This window comes from Gymnoscopelus microlampas (assembly GCF_963454915.1).
Source record: "Gymnoscopelus microlampas genome assembly, chromosome: 24".
Taxonomy (NCBI): Eukaryota; Metazoa; Chordata; class Actinopteri; order Myctophiformes; family Myctophidae; genus Gymnoscopelus; species Gymnoscopelus microlampas.
The window spans coordinates 30889023-30909084 of NC_139961.1; the positions used below are offsets into that span (position 1 = coordinate 30889023).

At 42.8% G+C, this 20062-nt stretch overlaps 1 protein-coding gene across 1 annotated transcript in view; it reads right to left on the minus strand.

Annotated features, from left to right (window-relative positions):
- Positions 1 to 6643: 6643 nt before the first annotated feature.
- The window catches only part of LOC311040445 (DNA-binding protein SATB2-like), a 42999-nt gene continuing 29580 nt past the window's right edge, over positions 6644 to 20062 (minus strand). Inside the window, exons 11-13 of the mRNA XM_084050740.1 lie at positions 15569 to 15721; positions 12766 to 12957; positions 6644 to 8581 (exon numbers count right to left, since the gene is read on the minus strand). Coding sequence (XP_083906866.1) covers positions 7868 to 8581; positions 12766 to 12957; positions 15569 to 15721 — 1059 coding nt within the window. The 3' untranslated portion in view covers positions 6644 to 7867. The remainder of the gene's footprint in view (positions 8582 to 12765; positions 12958 to 15568; positions 15722 to 20062) is intronic.

Genomic DNA, 20062 nt, shown 5'->3' on the forward strand with positions numbered 1-20062 from the left:
TCCCACAACCCCTGCTTACAGGAACGCACGCACGCACGCTTTCTCACACACACACACACACACACACACACACACACACACACACACACACACACACACACACACACACACACACACACACACACACACACACACACACACAGCTCTAATGGTCCCTAATCAGCGTGCCATACAGCTCTAATACCCAGCTGTGAGGGCTGATGTCTACTAGACCATACAGTACGTCCTCCACACAGAGACATGTGTGTGAGGTGTAGATGAGAGTGATTCTCAACCTTTTTACATTTCAGGGACCCACAGTTTGATATGCATTAGGCCATGGACCCCCATTTGATTACGGGTCCATTTGGTTCTATTTGTACACTCTCAGTTGCAGACCCATGAGAGTTCATTTGGACTATGGTCCTAGCACCCAACGTTGAGAAACAGGGTACTAGACCACTGTTTCCCAAACAGTGGGTCGGGACCCATACTGTATGTGGGTCGCAGAGTAAATGTATTTATTTCTTGTTCTCTACATTTTGTTTTTGATTATTATTATTTCAAAGGTTTTTCAAATCCATTAATTAGAGGGGGAAAAAATACTTTTAGGAAGTAATGAAAAGGCGTCGATCTACTAGCCGATCTACTAGCTCACAACACGGCGCATCGCAACGTGTTGTGAGCTTGTAGATCGGCTATTTTCAATAGTTTGGGTCCCGGGGAGACATCAAATTTCTCTTTTGGGTCTCGAGCAAAACATTTTGGAACCGCTGCACTAGCCCATAGAATACCTCCACACAGAGACGTATACCGTATTCAGACTGAAGAACCTAACGGTGTATTCAGAACAGCACTGATTTGTTGTACTGTCCAGAATATAATGCAATTATATTTACGTATCTATGTACTGTAGCCCACTGCAGGCTTTCAATCCAGCCAAACGTGACATCAATTGATTTCACTAATTAACACACCTTCAACTATAGAGATTGGGTGGCTAATTAGTAATTTGTGAGATCAGCTGGTGTAAAGTTGAGTTGTAAACCTAAAGCTTCCTGTATAACATATTACCACACACCACAGGCACGTCACATACTATGCATTTATACTATGTAACCTTTAATATGTAATGAAATCCTATTTCCCAGATACAAGGTGAGTAAAGGGGTTTAAATGTAGTTACCCGCCTCTAATAATGTAATTGTTGTGTTCCATGGTAATATATGCCTACTGTGATGTTAACTGCACAATCCTATATCATTTGCAAAAAAAAACTGAAAATGACTGGCCTTTTTCTTTGTGGAAACACAAAACGGCCACCACTGCTACGCCCTATGGGGGTTTCTGTGGGGTTCTGGACGGAAAAAAAGTGGTTTGGACTATATATATCACTTAATCACTCTTCCCCGAAGTAAGAACATAATTTTTGTGGAAATATTTCATTTTGGTGGAGTCGAATTCAACTTTCAACAAGTCAAGTCATGTCAATTTTATTTATAAAGCACATTTAGGCCGACCAAAGTGCTGTACAGCATGAATGTATACACAAAACATCAAGGTTAAAACATACAAAAAAGTATCAATTACAGAACATACAACTCCCAAAAACTAAAAAGCATCAAATATATACAAAAAAAAACATAACAGGAAGACAAATAGCTAGGGAAAATAAAAATGTGGGAGCACATAAACAAGTGTCCAACCATTTCTCCATGGCAGCAGGAGGTCTATTTAAAAGGCCTGGGAGAACAGGTGCGTTTAAGTCTGTTTTTATAGATGTCCAAAGAGAGTATAGACCTGATAATAGAGGCTGTTCCATCATTTTGGAGCAGCTACTGAGAAGGCACGGTAACTTCAGGCGGGTGCATGGGACCTAGATGTGCCCCTGATCTGCTGATCTTAGTGGCCTGGCCTAGTGGTATTGGGGGGAAGAAGCAATTCACATTATGTAGGATGGTGCCAACCCATGGTGGGCTTTATAGACATAATACAACATTTAAATAACAAGTCGCTGCAGCTTTGTGAATGTTAGTATGTTTGTTTATGTCGGACTTCGGCGTTGATTGTAGCGTCAGTTTCGATGCTATCTTAGAATAGTTTGCATAATTTTGATCACAAGACATTTACCTTTAAAATGGTATATAGCTTGCCTAGGTAGGTGTCACACACACTTATGTACACACAATACAGACTATTTTTGTTTGGATGCATTAAAGCACAATTATAATACAGCTTTGACAATAGCTTTGACAATAAATAAAGGCGCAATAAACTCAAGAGAGTTTCAATAATATCAGCTTGTTGATTTTCATACAGTACCATTCCAAAATGAATGGATTCCTATGGCATACCACGGCAGGATCCGCTGTAATAAAGTGATGTCACATGCCTGACCACCGGTAAAGTCCTTTAATTTCCCTTTATAGTAGTAATGCATATTATGTAAATGTCGTAGGATAGAATACAGTACTGGCCCGAAAGTCCACTGGAGGCATCTGTTTATGGTTGAGATAATCACCACGGCAGAGTTCGTGTAACTATCCCTATTGTGTATTTAGAATGAGCACAGTTTACACATTTGAAGTGGGAATGTCTGTATTTAGTTGTCAAGTGGGCGCCTCCCATCGTAGACAAATAGCTGTGTCCTTAGTGGGAACGTTATGGTTTAGTCAGCCCAGTGTTGCTTCTTTCCACTGTGTATGTGGGTGCTGGAGTCTCACCTTTTGATCATTACCAGTAAATCCCAGAGCAAACTGAGCAGCTAACTGTGTTCAGACTTCAGAGCTCCATCAGTTTGGGGAAGATAGAGCGAGTCCAGCTCTACTTGGGCCCTCGTCCAGGAAGGCAAAGGTTGTTGTATGACTGAATACTGTACAAATGTGCATCTCAGAGGAATCTCCGGCTCTTAGGGATGTGGGTTCAGGTCTCACTCAGGGGAAGCAAACATTCACCAGTCAACAAAATGTTCATCTAGATAAGCATGGTTAAAGGAGTAGTTCACCCCAAAAATTACTTATTTTCTATCAATTACACAGCCCATGAAGCCTTGAATTCATGGCGATTTTTTAGTTTTTGTCGCATTCCTAAGACAATAATTTGATGACCGGCTGTGCTTCCAGTAGGAGACACAAAAGAGACTCTTTGAGTCTCTTACCGGAAGCGCAGCCAGTCATCACTGTGTGCCCCAGGGGTGAGTGATGGTGTGGTGGTCTAATGGTCTGAATTTCAGCACGGAGAGTCCATGTTCCTATTTTTACTACTATTGTTCATTGCTGGAGTACTAAATAATAAAGGTCAAACTACAAAAGAACAACTCAAAAGCACTAAAAGACAAATTTGGGGTAGAACAGTAAAGTTACATGATGCTGATGTATTTCAACTTTACTAATTGAAGACTAACATACTAAAGAACACTTCAACAGTACCAAGAGACATTTCTAGGAATAACTGAGTGATGGTGTAGTGGTCTATTGATCAGACTCCCAGCACAGACATTCCATGTTCAAATCACAGTCCTCCTATAGTTCATTACTTTTACATTTTACCTAAATGAAGGGTAATGTACAAAAGAATGCTTCAACAATACAAGAGACATCTGCCTTAAGTGACAAGAGATAGTGTAGTGGTCTGATGATCAGATTCTCAGCACTGAGGTTCCATGTTCAAAACCCAGGTCTCCTAGTTAAATGCTGAGTTCTTTGAAATGTTCAATATATATATTTTTTTTTTAGTAAAGTGCATAAGCCAAGTGCGGAGTTGGAGGAGCTCTTGACTCTAAACAACAAAGTCATGCGATCGAATCCTGGAGTCGGCAGGTCAGCATGCAATCTGGCTCCCTGCGTCTAGTGCTGTTACAGGGATAGACTCCTGTGTTATTGGCTGTTGCTGACAATAAGCCCACTTGTAAAGTGCATGAGCCAAATGCCTTTCATAAATTTGGGGGAATGACCCATCATGTTCATGGAATGTCAATGTACAAAGATTAGTGTGCATGGGTAGCTCAGTCGGAAGAGCTCTTGACTTCAGACCACAAGGTCATGAGATCAAATCCTAGCACAGGAAACTCTTCAGCTGAGTAAACTGGTTCTTACGGGTCTTCTAACCTTTTTCTTCTTTAAAAAATGGCCATTGCCATTGACAATCCATTGGGCGCTTAAAGTTAAATGTTTCAAAAACTTCAAATTATTTCAAAGTAAAAATCTCAAGCATGCATGTCCACAGTAAGGTGGAATTTTTAAATTGTGTGCCAAAGTTTTCATATGTACGTTTTAAAAGTGAATTATCTCAAAAACTACAAAACATTTCAAAGTAAAAAGTTCAAGCATTTGTGTCCACAGTAAGCTGAATTATAAAAAGTGTGAATGGAGTGTCTAGGTAAAAGTGTTTTTTTGAGGTGCCAAAATCTTCCAAAATCTTCCATTGGCCTCCATTATAAATTTCGGAACTTTTAAAGGAGTATATTTTTAAAACTATGGAACGTTTCAAAGGTTCGATTTCAGGCAAACATGTTCACAGTAAGATGAACAATTTAAAGTTTGAATGGGGTTTCGAGGTATAAGTATGTAGGACTAGTAGCCTGCCAAAGTTTGTACCCTTTTCCCTGTAAATGTTCATTGCCATTGACAATGCATTGGGCGCTTAAAGTTAAATGTTTCAAAAACTACAAATTATTTCAAAGTAAAAATCTCAAGCATGCATGTCCGCAGTAAGGTGGAATTTTTAAATTGTGAATCAAGTTTATAGGTTAAACTATGAAGGAACAGCGTTCCAAGTTTTCAGATTTACGTTTTAAAAGTGAATTATCATGGCATGGGACTTGAACCTGCGAACTGTCTGTAGCAGAGGCAACCGATCAAGAACACCACACCACTGCGCCAACGCACCTTTGGGCCCTCAACAGGTGTCTTCTAGTGCTTTTGACTTGCTTTTTTGTATTTTGGCCTTGAAAATGTCAAAGTACTACAATATTGAAATATGGGGCGACTGGGATTTGAACATGAAACCTTTGTGCTAAGAGTCTGATCTTTAGACCGCTACACCATCTCTCAGCCACTCACATCCTACGTCTCTTCGTACTCTTGAAGCATTCTTTTGTATGTTAGCCTTCAGTTAGGTAAAGTTGAAAAGCATAGAAGGACTGGGATTTGAACATGACATTTCTGTGCTGAGTGTCTGATCTTTAGACCGCTACACCTCTCATCTCTGAGCCACTCCCATCATATGTCTCTTCGTACTTTTGAAGCGTGCTTTTGTATGTTAAAATTCACCATGAAACATATTTTAAAAAAAAAGAAAAGTCACAATGAAATAAAAAATAAAAACGCAATGAAATGAAAACACAATGCAATAAATAAATACATTTATTTATTTAATTGCATTTATTATTTATTTCATTGCATTTAAAAAATATATAATGCAATAAATAAATACATTTGTTTATTTAATTGTATTTTTTATTTATATCATCGCGTTTTTTATTTATTTCATTGTGGATTTTATTTATTTCATTGTGGTATTTATTTTTACATTTTTGGACCTATGGACTTCCATACCTTGGCCTCTTGGTAGTGTGTGTGCAAGGTTTCACGCCTTCAGCCTTGCGGAGACAATATCTAATGTGTAAATTGTTTGCCTGGATGCTGTCATTAATTTAGTATTTTCTGTTTACTTTTAACCATTCATTCAAGTGGGGTACATTTCATTTGACCCCATTGGAAATGAGCAGGGCCTGGACAGTTTTACGTGTAATACAGGCATTCTTCTATCTAATCTTTTTGACTATTTGGATCTAACAAATAAAAAATGTTTTTTTCCATATTTCTATACTATATCAATTTTGTTTTTTTAATAGCACTGTTGTTCATGTTACTTCCTTTTCGAGAAAGAGAGCAGGGTACTGTGTATTACTTTATTAATTTGTGTTAGGGAGCTACAACAACGCTCTACTTGGTTCATGATGATGAGAACCAGAAGGTGTGCACTGAGGACGGAGCCAGAGACAATTCAGGGGGGAATAAGTCTGACAGATGGAAAAGGAGAGAAGAACAGGCACGATTTACGTACGCATATCGCACATGGCGGATGTGAAATAGTTTTGGATTGTTATCCAGTGCCCTGGCAGGCAAGCGAGACATGAAATTGCAGAAAGTTAGCTGGACTCGTAAATTAATCTGTATTTAACGAGCCTGCTGTGCAGCACCCATGGTGCCAGACTGAGACAAAGAGAAAGAGAGACAGAGAGAGAGAGAGAGAGAATGAGGAAGGTGCATGGAAGAGTGAGAGAAAAAGGAGGCTGAAGAGCTTGTAGATCTGCAATTTCAGCTATTTTGGTCATTTTAAATAAAATGTTGACAAAATGTATGTTTTTCTTAAAACATTTGACCAAAAATAGTGCCACCTGGGTTAACGTGCTTAACATAAATGTTTTATAAAATTCCGACACTATCAAACATATCAGCAAATCAAACCCTGCCCGTGTGAGGTGTGCGGGTATAGTAGCTTCTATAAAATGGCTCTGAAGGGTACAACAACGATCTTTCTCTCTGACTGTCTGATAATCTATTAAACAATATAACATACTGTCCAACTGAACTGGGTGGTTGGGAAACGAAGAGTGCTGTAACAGAGCAGGATACAATAATCAAGACACTTGACAACAACAGACTTTGAACTTCTATTTAATGCCATAGAAAAGTTGGGGAACGGATCTTGCGCGTTCCTTCGCACTTGATTGTACTAAAACCAAACTGTCGGTGGAAGACCTGTGGAATCGGATACAAATGCTACTTCACTTGGACTGCCCGTGTGCGACGGTTCAAGACAACGTAAAAATGTGCTAATCAGAGTGACACAAATTAAACTTTTAATCAAGCATTTAAGTGCTCTGTCCAAGACAAAGACATGATTGTCAAAAGAAAGATTAATACAAATAGATGGCAAAGAATACGCCTGATTCATCTCAATGATGTATGTCACACACAGCAGCGTATACACACCCTAAAGACAGAGATGCCATCACAAAATGTCTTTTTGTTTTGATTGTCACAACATTTTGTCACATGACATAAGTAAACATTTCAGGAAACTCTGTCTCACAGTCTGTTTTGGAAACAGTAAATAAAAATAAAGAATTCTCACATCTTGAGATGTACAACGCTCAGTAACTTTTTTGCAGTGTTATCCAGTTCTCTCTCACATTAACATTTATATTTTTCACTCCTATCAAAGAAAATAATAATAATATTAGCATCAATACTGGCAACAATAATATTGAGTTTTTTGATTAAACATAGCAATAAATACGTGTGCTGATTGGAGAGTGGAACACAACAGATTTGGCAACTTAAGAGAAAAAAGGTGTCCCATTTGCACATACTGTTTGGCAGTCAATGCATAGACCTCATAAAGCATCATGGGAAAGACACAGTTGTAAAAAATAAAACAAAAAGGCAGAAAAAACATATTTGATGAAATATGGGTTTTGGAAAAATGAGGTGTAGGATCTCACAATATAAGAGCTGCATGCCATTGGTCCAATATGCCACTTTTCGTGTGAGGTACTTTGTTGCCTTGTTTTCTAAAGCCTCTTTATTGCCAAGTCCTATACTGACCAGATCCCTCAGAACCAGTAAGCTACAACGTCATCAACATCCTTATGTCCCTTATTTCCTTTGGTCACAGCACTTATAGTCGCTGCCACAGTTCTTAAACCACAAACTCGGATGATTGCCTCCACACAAAAATTGCTATGCGTTTTTGAGAGTGTGTGTGTGGTGAGTAGATGTGAGTGTGTTGGTTGTACCATGTAATAAGGTGTTTCTTGCACCCATCTGTGTTCCAATCACGTCCTGTCTCACCTCATGTCTCTGTTCTCTGTTCCCTTCTGTTATCTCTGCTGCTCCCCAGAGTCATGGGGGCTCTCTGGACCATTGAAAGGGGACATGGAGGTGGTCCTTGGGGCCAAAGCTTCTCTGTCCTCCACCTCCACTTTCTCAACCTCCATATCCACCCCCGCCCCTCCTCCTTCACCCCCGTCGCCTCCTCCCTCTGTTCTGTACACTTCCACCGAACCGGTGCCGTCCTCGCTGGACTCCTCGGATCCCGAAAGCACCTCCTCCTCACCGGTGCCACCGAGGCACTCTCCCGCCCCCAGGGGCCCATTGGCGGGGCCTGGGCTTTCGCCGTCCTCCCCTAGGGCGCCGGGCTCCCTGGCCTGGCTGTGGTGCTTGACGTGATAGCGCTGGTTCTGGAAGAATTTGACGATGGTGTGCTTGGGTAAGTCCAGCTGGGCCGACAGGGTGTGGATGGCCTCCTGGTCCGGGTAGAGCCCCACGTCGCCGATGAAGCTCTGCAGGATCCCCAGGGCCTCCAGGGAGATGCGCGTCCGTGAACGGGCCTTCTTGGGGCCTCCACTTCCAGCACTTCCGACCCCTGCTCCAGCTCCAGGGCCTGGGCCGGGGCCCGGGCCCGGGCTGGGGCCCAGCACAAGCTGGAGCCCCTCCTCTGGACACCTCAAGACAGGTAAGGGGGTTTGGTGTATCTCCTCACGCATTGGGGGGGATGGGTCCTTCAAAGGTGGTAGGGGCAGTCTGTGGAGTACCTGTGAAGAAAAACAAAAATCGGTCAATCAAATCCATTACAGCAGTATTAAGAAGCACAGACGTGCATGACTATAGACTCGGTTAAATAAAGGGCTTCTGTGTACTACAGGAGCTATGTACTGCAGCTCTCATGTTGCATCAAGAAAAAAGAGTTGAACTCGCTTCCCACTTGGGAGCCCCAGGCTAAAAATGTCTGCCCTGATGGCAGGCACTTTGAATGAAAGAACCCGCCACAATAGCATATAAGTGACAGTCCATATGCCCATACGATTAACATAATCCTTCACATAAACCACAGACTGACCAAAGTCACCATGATGATTGATATTCACTTCCCTTTTTAGCAGGCCCCCTGTTGTGGAGATCTTTTACAAAATGCAGTACTTGCGGAAGTCTGATTGACCAGACCTCCATCGCCCACCATTGCATGCACACATGCACACACACACACACACACACACACACACACACACACACACACACACACACACACACACACACACACACACACACACACACACACACACACACACACACACACCGCCAAGCTCATCACACAAACAAGTACACTAACGAGGGCTTATTAGCAGGGTGGGGTGGCTAGCACGCCCAAACACAGGAATCCGACGCTATAAATCTGTGGTCCGTCAAAATTAAAGGGGCTAAATAAAGATAATAGTAATTCCTTTTTTTCCCCCTTGCTTCAATAATTACAGGGTATGTTTCGAGTAATATTGAGGTTAGGCCAGACTGGCAAGTATTTTGGTTTGGGGGAGGTTGGGAAGACAGCGGTGAGGGGGGGTTGCATTTTTAGCAGGAAATGTGTGGGTTAGTCATTTTACCACTTCTATTTTCAATGACTTGTGGGACGAAAACACGATTAGGAGGAGGGACGCTTTGAGAAGCAGGTGGTGACATGTAGGGGTGCGACAGTTAATTTAGCTAATCGATTTAATCGGTTATAACAAATTATCGATAATTGATTTTAATACAAAATAATCAATTTTAGAATGGAAATGTACCATTTTTCTCTCAAATAAATAAATTGCAGATATATAGACGATCTGCAAGCTCACAACGTGTTGCGATGCGATGCATTGTGAGCTTGTAGATCCGGTGTTTTCACTATTTTTGTGTGACACTGTTGTACAATGAAGTACAAAATAGGGATTAAGTAGTTAATCAGACTTTTCAATCTAGTTGATCATAAAAAAATCGATTAGAATCTTTTTGCGTTGATTCATTAACATATAACACGCTTCTCGATTATTTGAAGAAGTAGTTGATGGAATAATTGCTAAGAAAATAATGGATAGTTATAGCCTTTAAGGGCCGTTCACACTAAGCACTATAATAACTATAACTAAAAAAATATGATTTAAAAAATCCTTCTAAGTCAAATGGATGGCAGAGTTTACAACAACTATTAAAAAAATACAATGGAGAACTTATAGTTATAGTACTTATAGTTATCGTTATAGTTATAGTGCTCAGTGTGAACTGCCCTTTAGACATATCCCCATGAGAGAGGGAGGGATTGATGTGGGGTTAGTAAATAAACCTGTTTTCTAATCAATAATGATGATGTATTTTGTAGTGTACAAGAAGCTAGAAGTTTAGATACAAGGAGTGTTAAAGATATCAATGAAACACTGTCAATGATAGTGTCTGAATTTATTTTGCGCACATACATACACACGAAAACCCCCCCCCCCACACACACACACACACACACACACACACACACACACACACACACACACACACACACACACACACACACACACACACACACACACACACACACACACACACACACACACACACACACACACACACACACACACACACACAAACGCACACACATGCATTTTTTTTCTAGCATTTGTGTATTTTTATATCGATTCTTGCATGTGTGTTCGTGTACATGTGTGCGTGTGTGCGTGCACATGCGTGCAAGGAAGGAAGGTTTGGAGACATGCTGATTAAGATGTAATCGTCATCAATCAACTTCATGATTGATGATGCTGACTTCATTTCCAACACACATGGAATGCCACCACTACTGCTGCTACAGATTCACAGTAGGGGAGCGTGCATGTGTGCGTGTAATGTCTGAGTGCGTGTGTGTGTGTTTCGTAGTTAAATTAAATCCAGGCCAAAGAAGGTTTCGCAAATGGCATTTGTTCACACATGTTTGTGTGCGTGTGCTCGTCCTGTACACATGTGTGTCAGCGTGCAATGCATGGGGCCCATTTTCACACGGATTCCAGGCTGTCAAAATCTACAGTAGATATGTATGTACAGTGCATGAGTGTTGTGTGTGCGTGTGACGGTGTGTGCGTTGCTCCAGCTGCGTGCCATGTGTTGTGGTGTGTGTGAGTGTGTGTGTGTGTGTGTGTGGGGGGTGAAAGTGGAGATGAGTATGGGTGGGTGGCGGATGGGGGGGGGGGTACACGGAAGGACGCAGCAGACACAAGAAAACCAACAAAGAATGATACTACCATATCCACAAGTACCCCTGTAGAGACAGAGAGAGAGGGGGACAGACAGACAGACAGACAGACAGAGAGGAGTACCACCCAATCTCACTGGACCTGTTGGACCTGTCATTCTTTTATATTGGACCCTTTGTAGATACACTGTCATTCCTTTGGCGTTCTCTATCATATCCTGCACTCACTGACCTCTGCCATGAGAGAACAGAGTTGTACAGGGATGGGGTCTTGATGTAGGCCAAGCCGGAGCTTACTTCTGCCATGGTTTCCCACCGCAGATTCCCAATGGAACTTTTTGGATCAGGGTTTTTGGGTGAATTAACCACATGAAATCTAGCATCCCTATCCCGGGAAGATTAGCGGTCACCAATGTGTGGGGTAACAGGGATTCATCTAATGTTTATTAGATGGATAAACAGTAAACAATTCTGGGCATGCCATAATAGGCGAACATTCGGTCGAAAATAACACATCTGCAAGCACGCACTGCATCGCGAATCGTTGGGAGAAAATTAGGGAGCCATGGATAGACCCCTGGGGGACCTCGGTCATTGAAGTATATAGGGTTTTAAGTGGTTAAGCTCTGTAGACAAACAAAGGTTTATGATGACGCTCAACAAGAAAGTTTCTTCGATCTTGGAACCACATTAATATAACCACATAGTGCATAACAGCTTAACATTTCACAGAGGAGATAGTAACGGCAAATTTTGCTATTTTTAACCTAAATCCCATTGTTCTGATGTGTGAGAAACAATATCCTCTATGTTATGTGTATTTCTCCCTTAAATGTGTAAGTGTACAACCAATGAAGTTGAATGCGGTCGGGGTTACGAAACGTACACCGCAAAGAACTCACTTCCTGGTTTCAAAGGCTATAAACTGTAGATATTAAGTCAGTGTGGACGTTTTCTCTCGTCTCTCTATCATCCCATTGCCCCCCCATTGTCTTCCTGCTCTCTCTCTCCATTTTTCTCCTTTCCTCTGCTTCTCACCTTTCTCCCGTCTTTCTCTCCATTTAGCATTCCCTTTTTCCTTTTCATCTATCTCTCCTTATCCACTTTGTGTTCTCTCTCTCTCACACTCTCTCTCTGTCTGTTGTTATGCTGTCTCTCAAGGCGCCAGCAGTGTTCAGCAGGGCGTACTGTGCACTATGTTTAGGAGCTCTTTACATCCCAACCTCCCTGTGTCTCTGCCTGACTGTGGAATGAGTTAGTGGCGACCACAAATGACTTCCTCATTATGACACTCACTTCATAACAACACTGAAGAAGAAGAAGAAGAAGAAGAAGAAGAAGAAGGAGGAGGAGAAGAAGAAGAAGAAGAAGGGGAAGGAAGTTAATGTGAACCGGGAAATTGCTTATTTTTGTTTTTTTTACAGTTTAACTTGTGTGTGCACAGTAAATGGACCGTTCTGGGCCTGTTTTTTCACTTTCAGAGTTAAATTAGCATTCAAGCCATTCAGTCTATCAACTGCCTGACTGAGCAACCAACCAAACAGCCAGCCGGCTGACCCATCAGTCAATCAACAAACCACACATGCAGCCAGCTGACGAATCAATCAATCAATCAATCAACCAACCAACCAACCAACCAACAAACCTAAGAACCAGCCAGCCAATCAGCAAGCCAACCTCAGAACCAGTTAGCCAATCAGCAAACCAGCCCACGACCAACCAACAGACCTGTGAGTCGGGCAGGTGCAGCACGGTGTGGAACCTCTCGGTGTGGTGGTGTCGGGACTCCTCCTCGTACACCATGTCCCTGTCATTCTGGGACAGGGACAGGAACCTCCGGATGGTGCACAGGTTCTCCCACAGGGTGCGGTTCTCAGGGCTGGGGCTCTCCTTCCACCTCAACAACTCACACAGCCAACCCTGGAACACCAAGAGAGCGAGAGAGAGAGATGAAGGAAGAGAAAACTGGAGACAGAGGCAGGAACGATAGGTAGTGGCCCCTGAACCGGCAGTGTCATTACCCACGATGCATTGTGCGAACAGCCAGAGCAAAGTATAGCCGACCTAAGTTTAGGTTAAGACATTCTTCACTTGAAGATTTACACCCATTAAAATTTACCAGGTTTCAGGGTCAGTCAACAGTGTTAAATAGAAATCTGGGATGTTTATTGTCATGAATTAGATCAGATAAATACTCTTGTATTCTTAATGAACTTATTGTAAGAGGCCAGTAAGACCTTCAACTGTTGGTAGTGAACCTGAAGCCTTGTGTTCCTCCACCTACGTTTAACACATACCTTTTGTTTTTTTCTTGTGTGTGTTTGTGGACCCGCTTGGTCTGGGTGGAGGCCGTGGCCGTCATGTTTAAAAAGTTCTGTACGGTTCAGGAAAGTAGTAAAAGTGTCCACATACAGTAGGGCCTGTCTCTGTTCCTACAGTGACCTTTAAGCCAGATGTGTAGTTGTCGTAGGCGGCTGAACTTCATGTCACCACAACGAGGAGCAGGCAGTGGGCTTGCCAGTTTGGAGTAAGCTGTCTACGGGGCTGACGAGGCTCTGTCTAAAGCACTGGTTATCAACCTGTAGGCCAGGGCCCACTGATGGACCATGAGCCTATCGGCTACCGTGTTAAGTGACAGATGGGTGGACCGAGAAAGTTTTTGAAATTTTCAAGTGGGCCCTGATCCGGAAAAGGTTGAAAACCACTGGTCTAAAGCCTGTACGATTTTTATTGTATTTATTGTGCCGAAAATAGCCTACAGTATAAGCTTGCAACGTGTTGTGAACTTGTAGATATGCTATTTTCGATGTGCAACACCATCATATGACGGAGCATAAATTAGGCATAAGAGAGAGTTGGTGACCCGCTCGCCTTTCCATGTTGCTTTTCCCCTCCGTTTTTTTATTAATGGACCCTTCTCATAGACGTGTCATAGTAGCAGGATAAACACAGCTGCAGCCATTAAAATTAATAGTTTGTTTTAGGTATGACACGACTGTTGAAAAATATTAGCAATTCTTTATGGTCCTTTTTATATAACCAATCAAGTTGACTGACTGTTTTACAGCCTGTGTGTGGGGGGCTGTTAAGTTTTATAGTCCATTGACACATACACATCTAGAATATGACCGCTACTCCCGTACGACAACCTTGTGTTGTCGACCACAGCAGTGCCGCGGTTACTGTAGCAGTTGGGGCACCTCTTGCTCAAGGGCAATTTGGCTGTAGGACGACTGGAGGGAATGGCGCTTCCCTGCATGTGCGTCTGCGCGTGTGTGTGTGTGTGTACTGTATATGTGTGTGTGCGTGCGTGCGTGCACACGCATGTGTATCAGTGTCTGTCAGCAGAGCTGGAGGAAGGGTTGAAAGAGGGGAGGAGGAAAGATTTGATTATCTCCGCTAGGCTGACCCAGGCGCAGCTAGACTCTGCCACCAGCTGTTGTTTGTGAACCAGCTCCTACACAGCGGCACCCTGGTGCTAATCTGATCAACCCCCGCCGTCTTCTCTCCCTCCCTTGTTGTCTCTCTCGGTCTCTCTCTCTTTCTTTCTCTCTGCAGACTATCCTATCACTCTCTGTCCTATCTTTTTCGTAAACCAGTTAAACCCTATATGCTTTGTTGACCAGTAGGCCACCTCTTGCCTCCCCTCTACACCAAATCTTGACACCGAAAATAGCTGATCTACAAGCGTGTGATGTGTGTCGGCGGATTTTGAGTTTGCTGATCATCTATTTTCGGCAGAATGTTCGCCCTCAGAATAGGTACAGTACGCTAGGGTTCATGTGGTTAACCTGTTTTATTTAAGTAGCAGAGTCTAGCTACTTTCAATTTCTCTCTATACACTCATTGCTTGCATCCGTTTGTATGTTTGTATCGCTCGTGGTCACTCCCTCTCTGTCTCTCTTTAGTTTTCGTCAGTCTATCGTCTTTTTCAGACCGGACATCGCTTTATCTCTTCACTCTCTCCATTCTTCCTGTGTCAATCCTTTCCTCTCACACAGTCTTCTCTCAATCTTTCTCATCCACTCTCTGTATCTCCTTTTCTCCCTCCACAGCTAGCAGATGGGGTCAGTGAGCCGTGTCCCCTGTGTGAGTGCCATGAGAGATGTGAGACTTAGCCCAGTCTGTCGACGCACACACATGCGCTCGCGCGAGCACGCACACATACAGCAGTGCAGTGTGTGTGCATGTGCGCGCATGTGCACATACACACAGTGACACACACGCCCACACACACAAATAAATCAATGTCAATAAATCAATAAATCAATGTTTGTCTATCCCTCTTCTGGGAACCGATCCTTAGTTTGAGAAACAATGATGTTGATTTGAGAATCCCCCATTTGCCATCGCTTGATTTTTCGCTTTTCACTATTCGTCTTTTATATTAACAGTTTATTGACCAATGGGCTCGATGCAGGGGCTCGCTCGTGGCGGTAGTTTGTGACGTAAACCTCATGGGGTTTATCCCATCAATAAAACGGTGTGAAACTCACCAGTAGGGTAGTTAGTGTGTTTTGTGCAGACTGACCTGGCTCTTGTTGGCAGCCACCTTGGCAAACAGTGCCTGGGACACCTTGGCTCGCTTCATCTCCTGCTGGATCTCCTCATAGATTCCAGAGGTGATGTTTACCAAGTTCTCCAGCTTCAACGGCATGTCTGCACTGACCAGAATGGGCTTCGGCTGCAGGGGACAGGAGAGACACAGGAGAGGACCTAAGTATTAAAACATTACAACCTCTGCTGTCAGACTGGCGCTGACGGGTGGAAACAATGGCCCTCATTTATCAACGCAGCGTATAAACCGCCGTATATTTTTCCATATATTCGGCCGTACACCAACGTCGAAGTCACATTTATCAACGCATCCTACACAGCTGATCCGAGCGTACACTTGGTTCCAGCGTTGATAAATGTGACGGCTGAAACCAAGCGTCTTTAAATAACACGCCCTTAAATATTCTCAAAACGCCCCGATTTTATGACATGAAGACGAACCAGAATACGACCAAAGACATGAAAAGCCAATAAGAAACAGTTTCCCCCGCTGGCCTCGCCGCACACGCACACGCACACGCCTCTCTCTCTCGCTCTCTCTCTCACACACACACACACACACACACACACACACACACACACACACACACACACACACACACACACACACACACACACACACGCACGCACGCGCCCGCCCGCCCAACTTTGTCTTTCATGTCCGTGTCCGTAGCGTAGCGGTACATGAGACTGGGGCGGAATGCAGTGATTCCGTGCCGCCACGTTAATATAGGAGCGTCGGGTTTATATCCTTAACCCAGCCAGGTTGTGTAGCCTACATAACTCTCTATGACATAACTCCATAACATAGGACAAGCTACTGTAAGTTTGTAGACCTCACTGTCAGTGAAAAGATGGTCGGGGCTCCCGAAAATTCTCTCGCAGAAGCACTGCTGCGCTGCTGCGCTGAAACTAGCAGATCTACAAGCTCACAACGCGTCGCAATGCGACCTGTTGTGAGCTTGTAGATCTGCTATTTTCAATACAGACAGATCTACAATCTTATCTGAATGACTGTTAAAGCAGTTTGTTTAAATTACTTTATAAAATGATATATTTTCACAGCGATTATTTATTAGTGTAGATATACACATTTAGGAGTGGATTATGTGTCCAGATGCTTGTCAGACAGTCAGACAATGGTGCTCCGCAGGTCTAGAATGGAATAAACGGGCGCAGCCAACGTCAACAACTGGTCTCGACCAGACGTGAGAGTTCAGCCTACGGTAGGATGAAGCCCACGTCAGGATATCCTACTATAATTCTAGTAACCTCTGTCCGTCTGTAGTGGTGAGTGAGTGAGTGAGTAGGTGAAGCTACCCGGTTCTCCTCAGTGGCTGGACCAATTGCTCTGATTTTGCACACAGCCATTGACCATTACCATCTGAACTTAACTGTGAAGCCCGTTTTTCAATTTCATCAAATCTCAGCTTCTTATTAGCGTTTATGTGTAAAACACTGTCGCCATTGTTACGGGGCTGCCCAGCTATGGGACGAACTGCCTCCCGGGTTGCCAGATCATGTGCGCATATCCCCCCACGGATGCGTCGACCGGGTATGGTCTAGTATTGATAAATGCCGAAAGGTGCGGTGATTACGCCGTACGCTCATTATTCGGGCTGCACCGCGTTGATAAATGAGGGCCCTTGTGTCTAAATCTGTTACTTTTCCTAAAATGGAAAACAGAACCTGTGTTTCAATGGATCCAATGTAGTTATTATAGTCACAAGCTCTTTTTAATACATTTCATTGGTTCAATATTTATAAAACCCACAGATACCAAAAATAGCAGATCTACAACTCACAACGCATAGCCACACGTTGTGAGCTTGTAGATTGGCTATTTTCGATACTTTTGTGTGACACTCTTGTACAACAAATTAGGTCATTCATTTACAAAATAACACAAAAGTTGAAATATGGAGATACAAGGTCTCTGCCCGACAGCAATGAACAATATTGGAGGTGAGTGGAGGATTGCACAGAACACAGATGAGTCCCGGAAGAAGTACTCTGATTTTTTACAAGTAGAAATACCCCTTTGATTCAACATTTAATTTGAGTAAAAGTAAGTACAAAAGTATTGGCATCAATATGTACTTAAAGTACTCTTAATACAGAATGACTTGTATTACAATTTAGTTTTTCAAAATCCTATATTAAAATTAAAATTGGCTAATTGGAGGGAGGGCAGAAAGTAGTCGGGTGGGCAGACGGACCACGACCACGACCACGTCACTCTGACTCAGTCATAAGAATAAACAAACCCGATATGCCCATATATAGGCATATATGGAGATCCGGTTGTCCAGAGCCACAGTTCCGACCGCAATGCCCATATATGGTCATATGCAGATATGCGGTAGTAGTTCGGTTATGTGGTTGTCCGGAATTGCCGATCCGACCAATATGTCCATATATGCATTAGATATCCACCTGTCCAGAACCGCCGATCCAACCGATATGCTCATATATGGGCATGCCAATATATGAGCATATACTGATGACATCAGGGATCTCCATATATGGGCATAGAAGGGAAAGGGACTGACAGAATGAGATCTCAATATATGGCATAAAAGGGACAGACGGGTACTCTGACAATGTTCGCGACACTACGGATCGGCTGTGCGACGTAGGTGTGAGGTGTAGCAGCCCGAACTCTAGATGTTCTCAATCTCTAGTATTTCAAAATTTGGCAACATTTTTCAAACATTGTGTGTGTGTGTGTGTGGGTCATTCTCTCTCATACAAAAGTATGACAATTGCACAGTATGATGTGGCTTAGTGCTGCAGTGGTGTGTACGGATGTATGTGTGACACATAGACCGTTGCAGCTGCTGAAATGCAGATTTCATCACACGTGACGTCACCCCAGGTCAATGTTAGGAATGCATGGAAAAACTTTGTGTTATGTGTGACGTCGGACCAGAGCTCTGGTCACCCTACATAAGGTGTTGATGAGTCATTACATAGAACACTATTGTTGAGACAGGGAGTGGGAGACAACGTTGAGAGACAGAAGAGAGAGATAAATGTATGTTGTGCTGGACATTGACGAAGGTGGAGGGTGGACCAGATGGAGGCCGTCTGAAGCAGTCTGCAGTGGCAGTCGGCCACAAGGTGTACTCCTTTGGCGGGTACTACATGTAGTGTACAACAACAGGGTTCTGAATAGGGATGCACCGAATGGGAAATTCTTGGCCGAAACCAAATGCCGAAAATAGAAAACAGTTGGCCGAAAACCGAATACCGAAAGGCCGAATATGATAAATATATATAATTAATTTATTTGTTTACCAATGTTGATCAGCTACCTGATTATGGCAAAATACATGATTATGGCAAAACTTAACTTAAATAATAATCACTATTATGGGTCCATAAAACATTTATTAAGCACTTTTGAATGCATACATTAATTCCAGACTGACTGCTGAAAGATTGTAAAATGTAAACATTTATATAATTATATAATAAGATTATCCCGGATTTTATCCCAGATTTTAAAAAGATTTTTTTGAAAATAGCATTGTTTCGGTGTCTTTCGGTGATATCGGCCGATATGTTTCGGTTTCTTTCGGCCGATATGTTTCGGTGTCTTTCGGCCGATATGTTTCGGTGTCTTTCGGTGATATCGGCCGATATGTTTCGGTTTCTTTCGGCCGATATGTTTCGGTGTCTTTCGGTGATATTTTTTCGGCCTAAAAACCCTTTCGGCCGAAAGCCGAAAATTCATTTTTTAACCATTATCGGCCGATATGTTTCGGTGGCCGAATATTCGGTGCATCCCTAGTTCTGAATGATGTGCATGTCTTCAACACAGTGTCTTTATGCTGGAAGAAGTTGAAGTTTCCACCATTGACAATTGAGGGAACAGAATGTTCCCTTGAGGTTCACTCCAAGCGCCGGTACCACACAGCTGTACCGATAGAAAATATCATCTACATCTGGGGCAGTGCTACATGTAAGTCTGCAGTATACAAACATGTTTATTACTTCAACATATTTTATGCATTTGATGTCGACACCCACAGATGGTTCAAGCCAAAGGTTTCTGGGACTGTTCCAAAGGTGAGGTATCCCTTGCCTACAATGGAGAGCTGTACATATTTGGTGGCTACAGCATTAGTCTACGCCAAAGATTCAATGATCTTTGGAAATTGAATCCAGAGACCTTCTCCTGGAAGAAGGTTACGCCCAAGGGTGAATGACCATATTTGTTGTCTAGTATGTGCTGTTGCATGGGGGGAGATCGTATCATCTTCTTTAAAGACGAGCTGTACATATTAGACTTTAGTCCTAGTCTGAAGATCAGAACATAACAGAGAAAAGTCTATCTAAGTAAGGACACATTGTTTACTCTTGACACATTGTCGCTACCACATGGAACGGTGGCTTCTCAAGAATCCACTCAAAGATGTGGAACAACAAGATCATGAGTATGACACCCCAAAAATATTGTCAA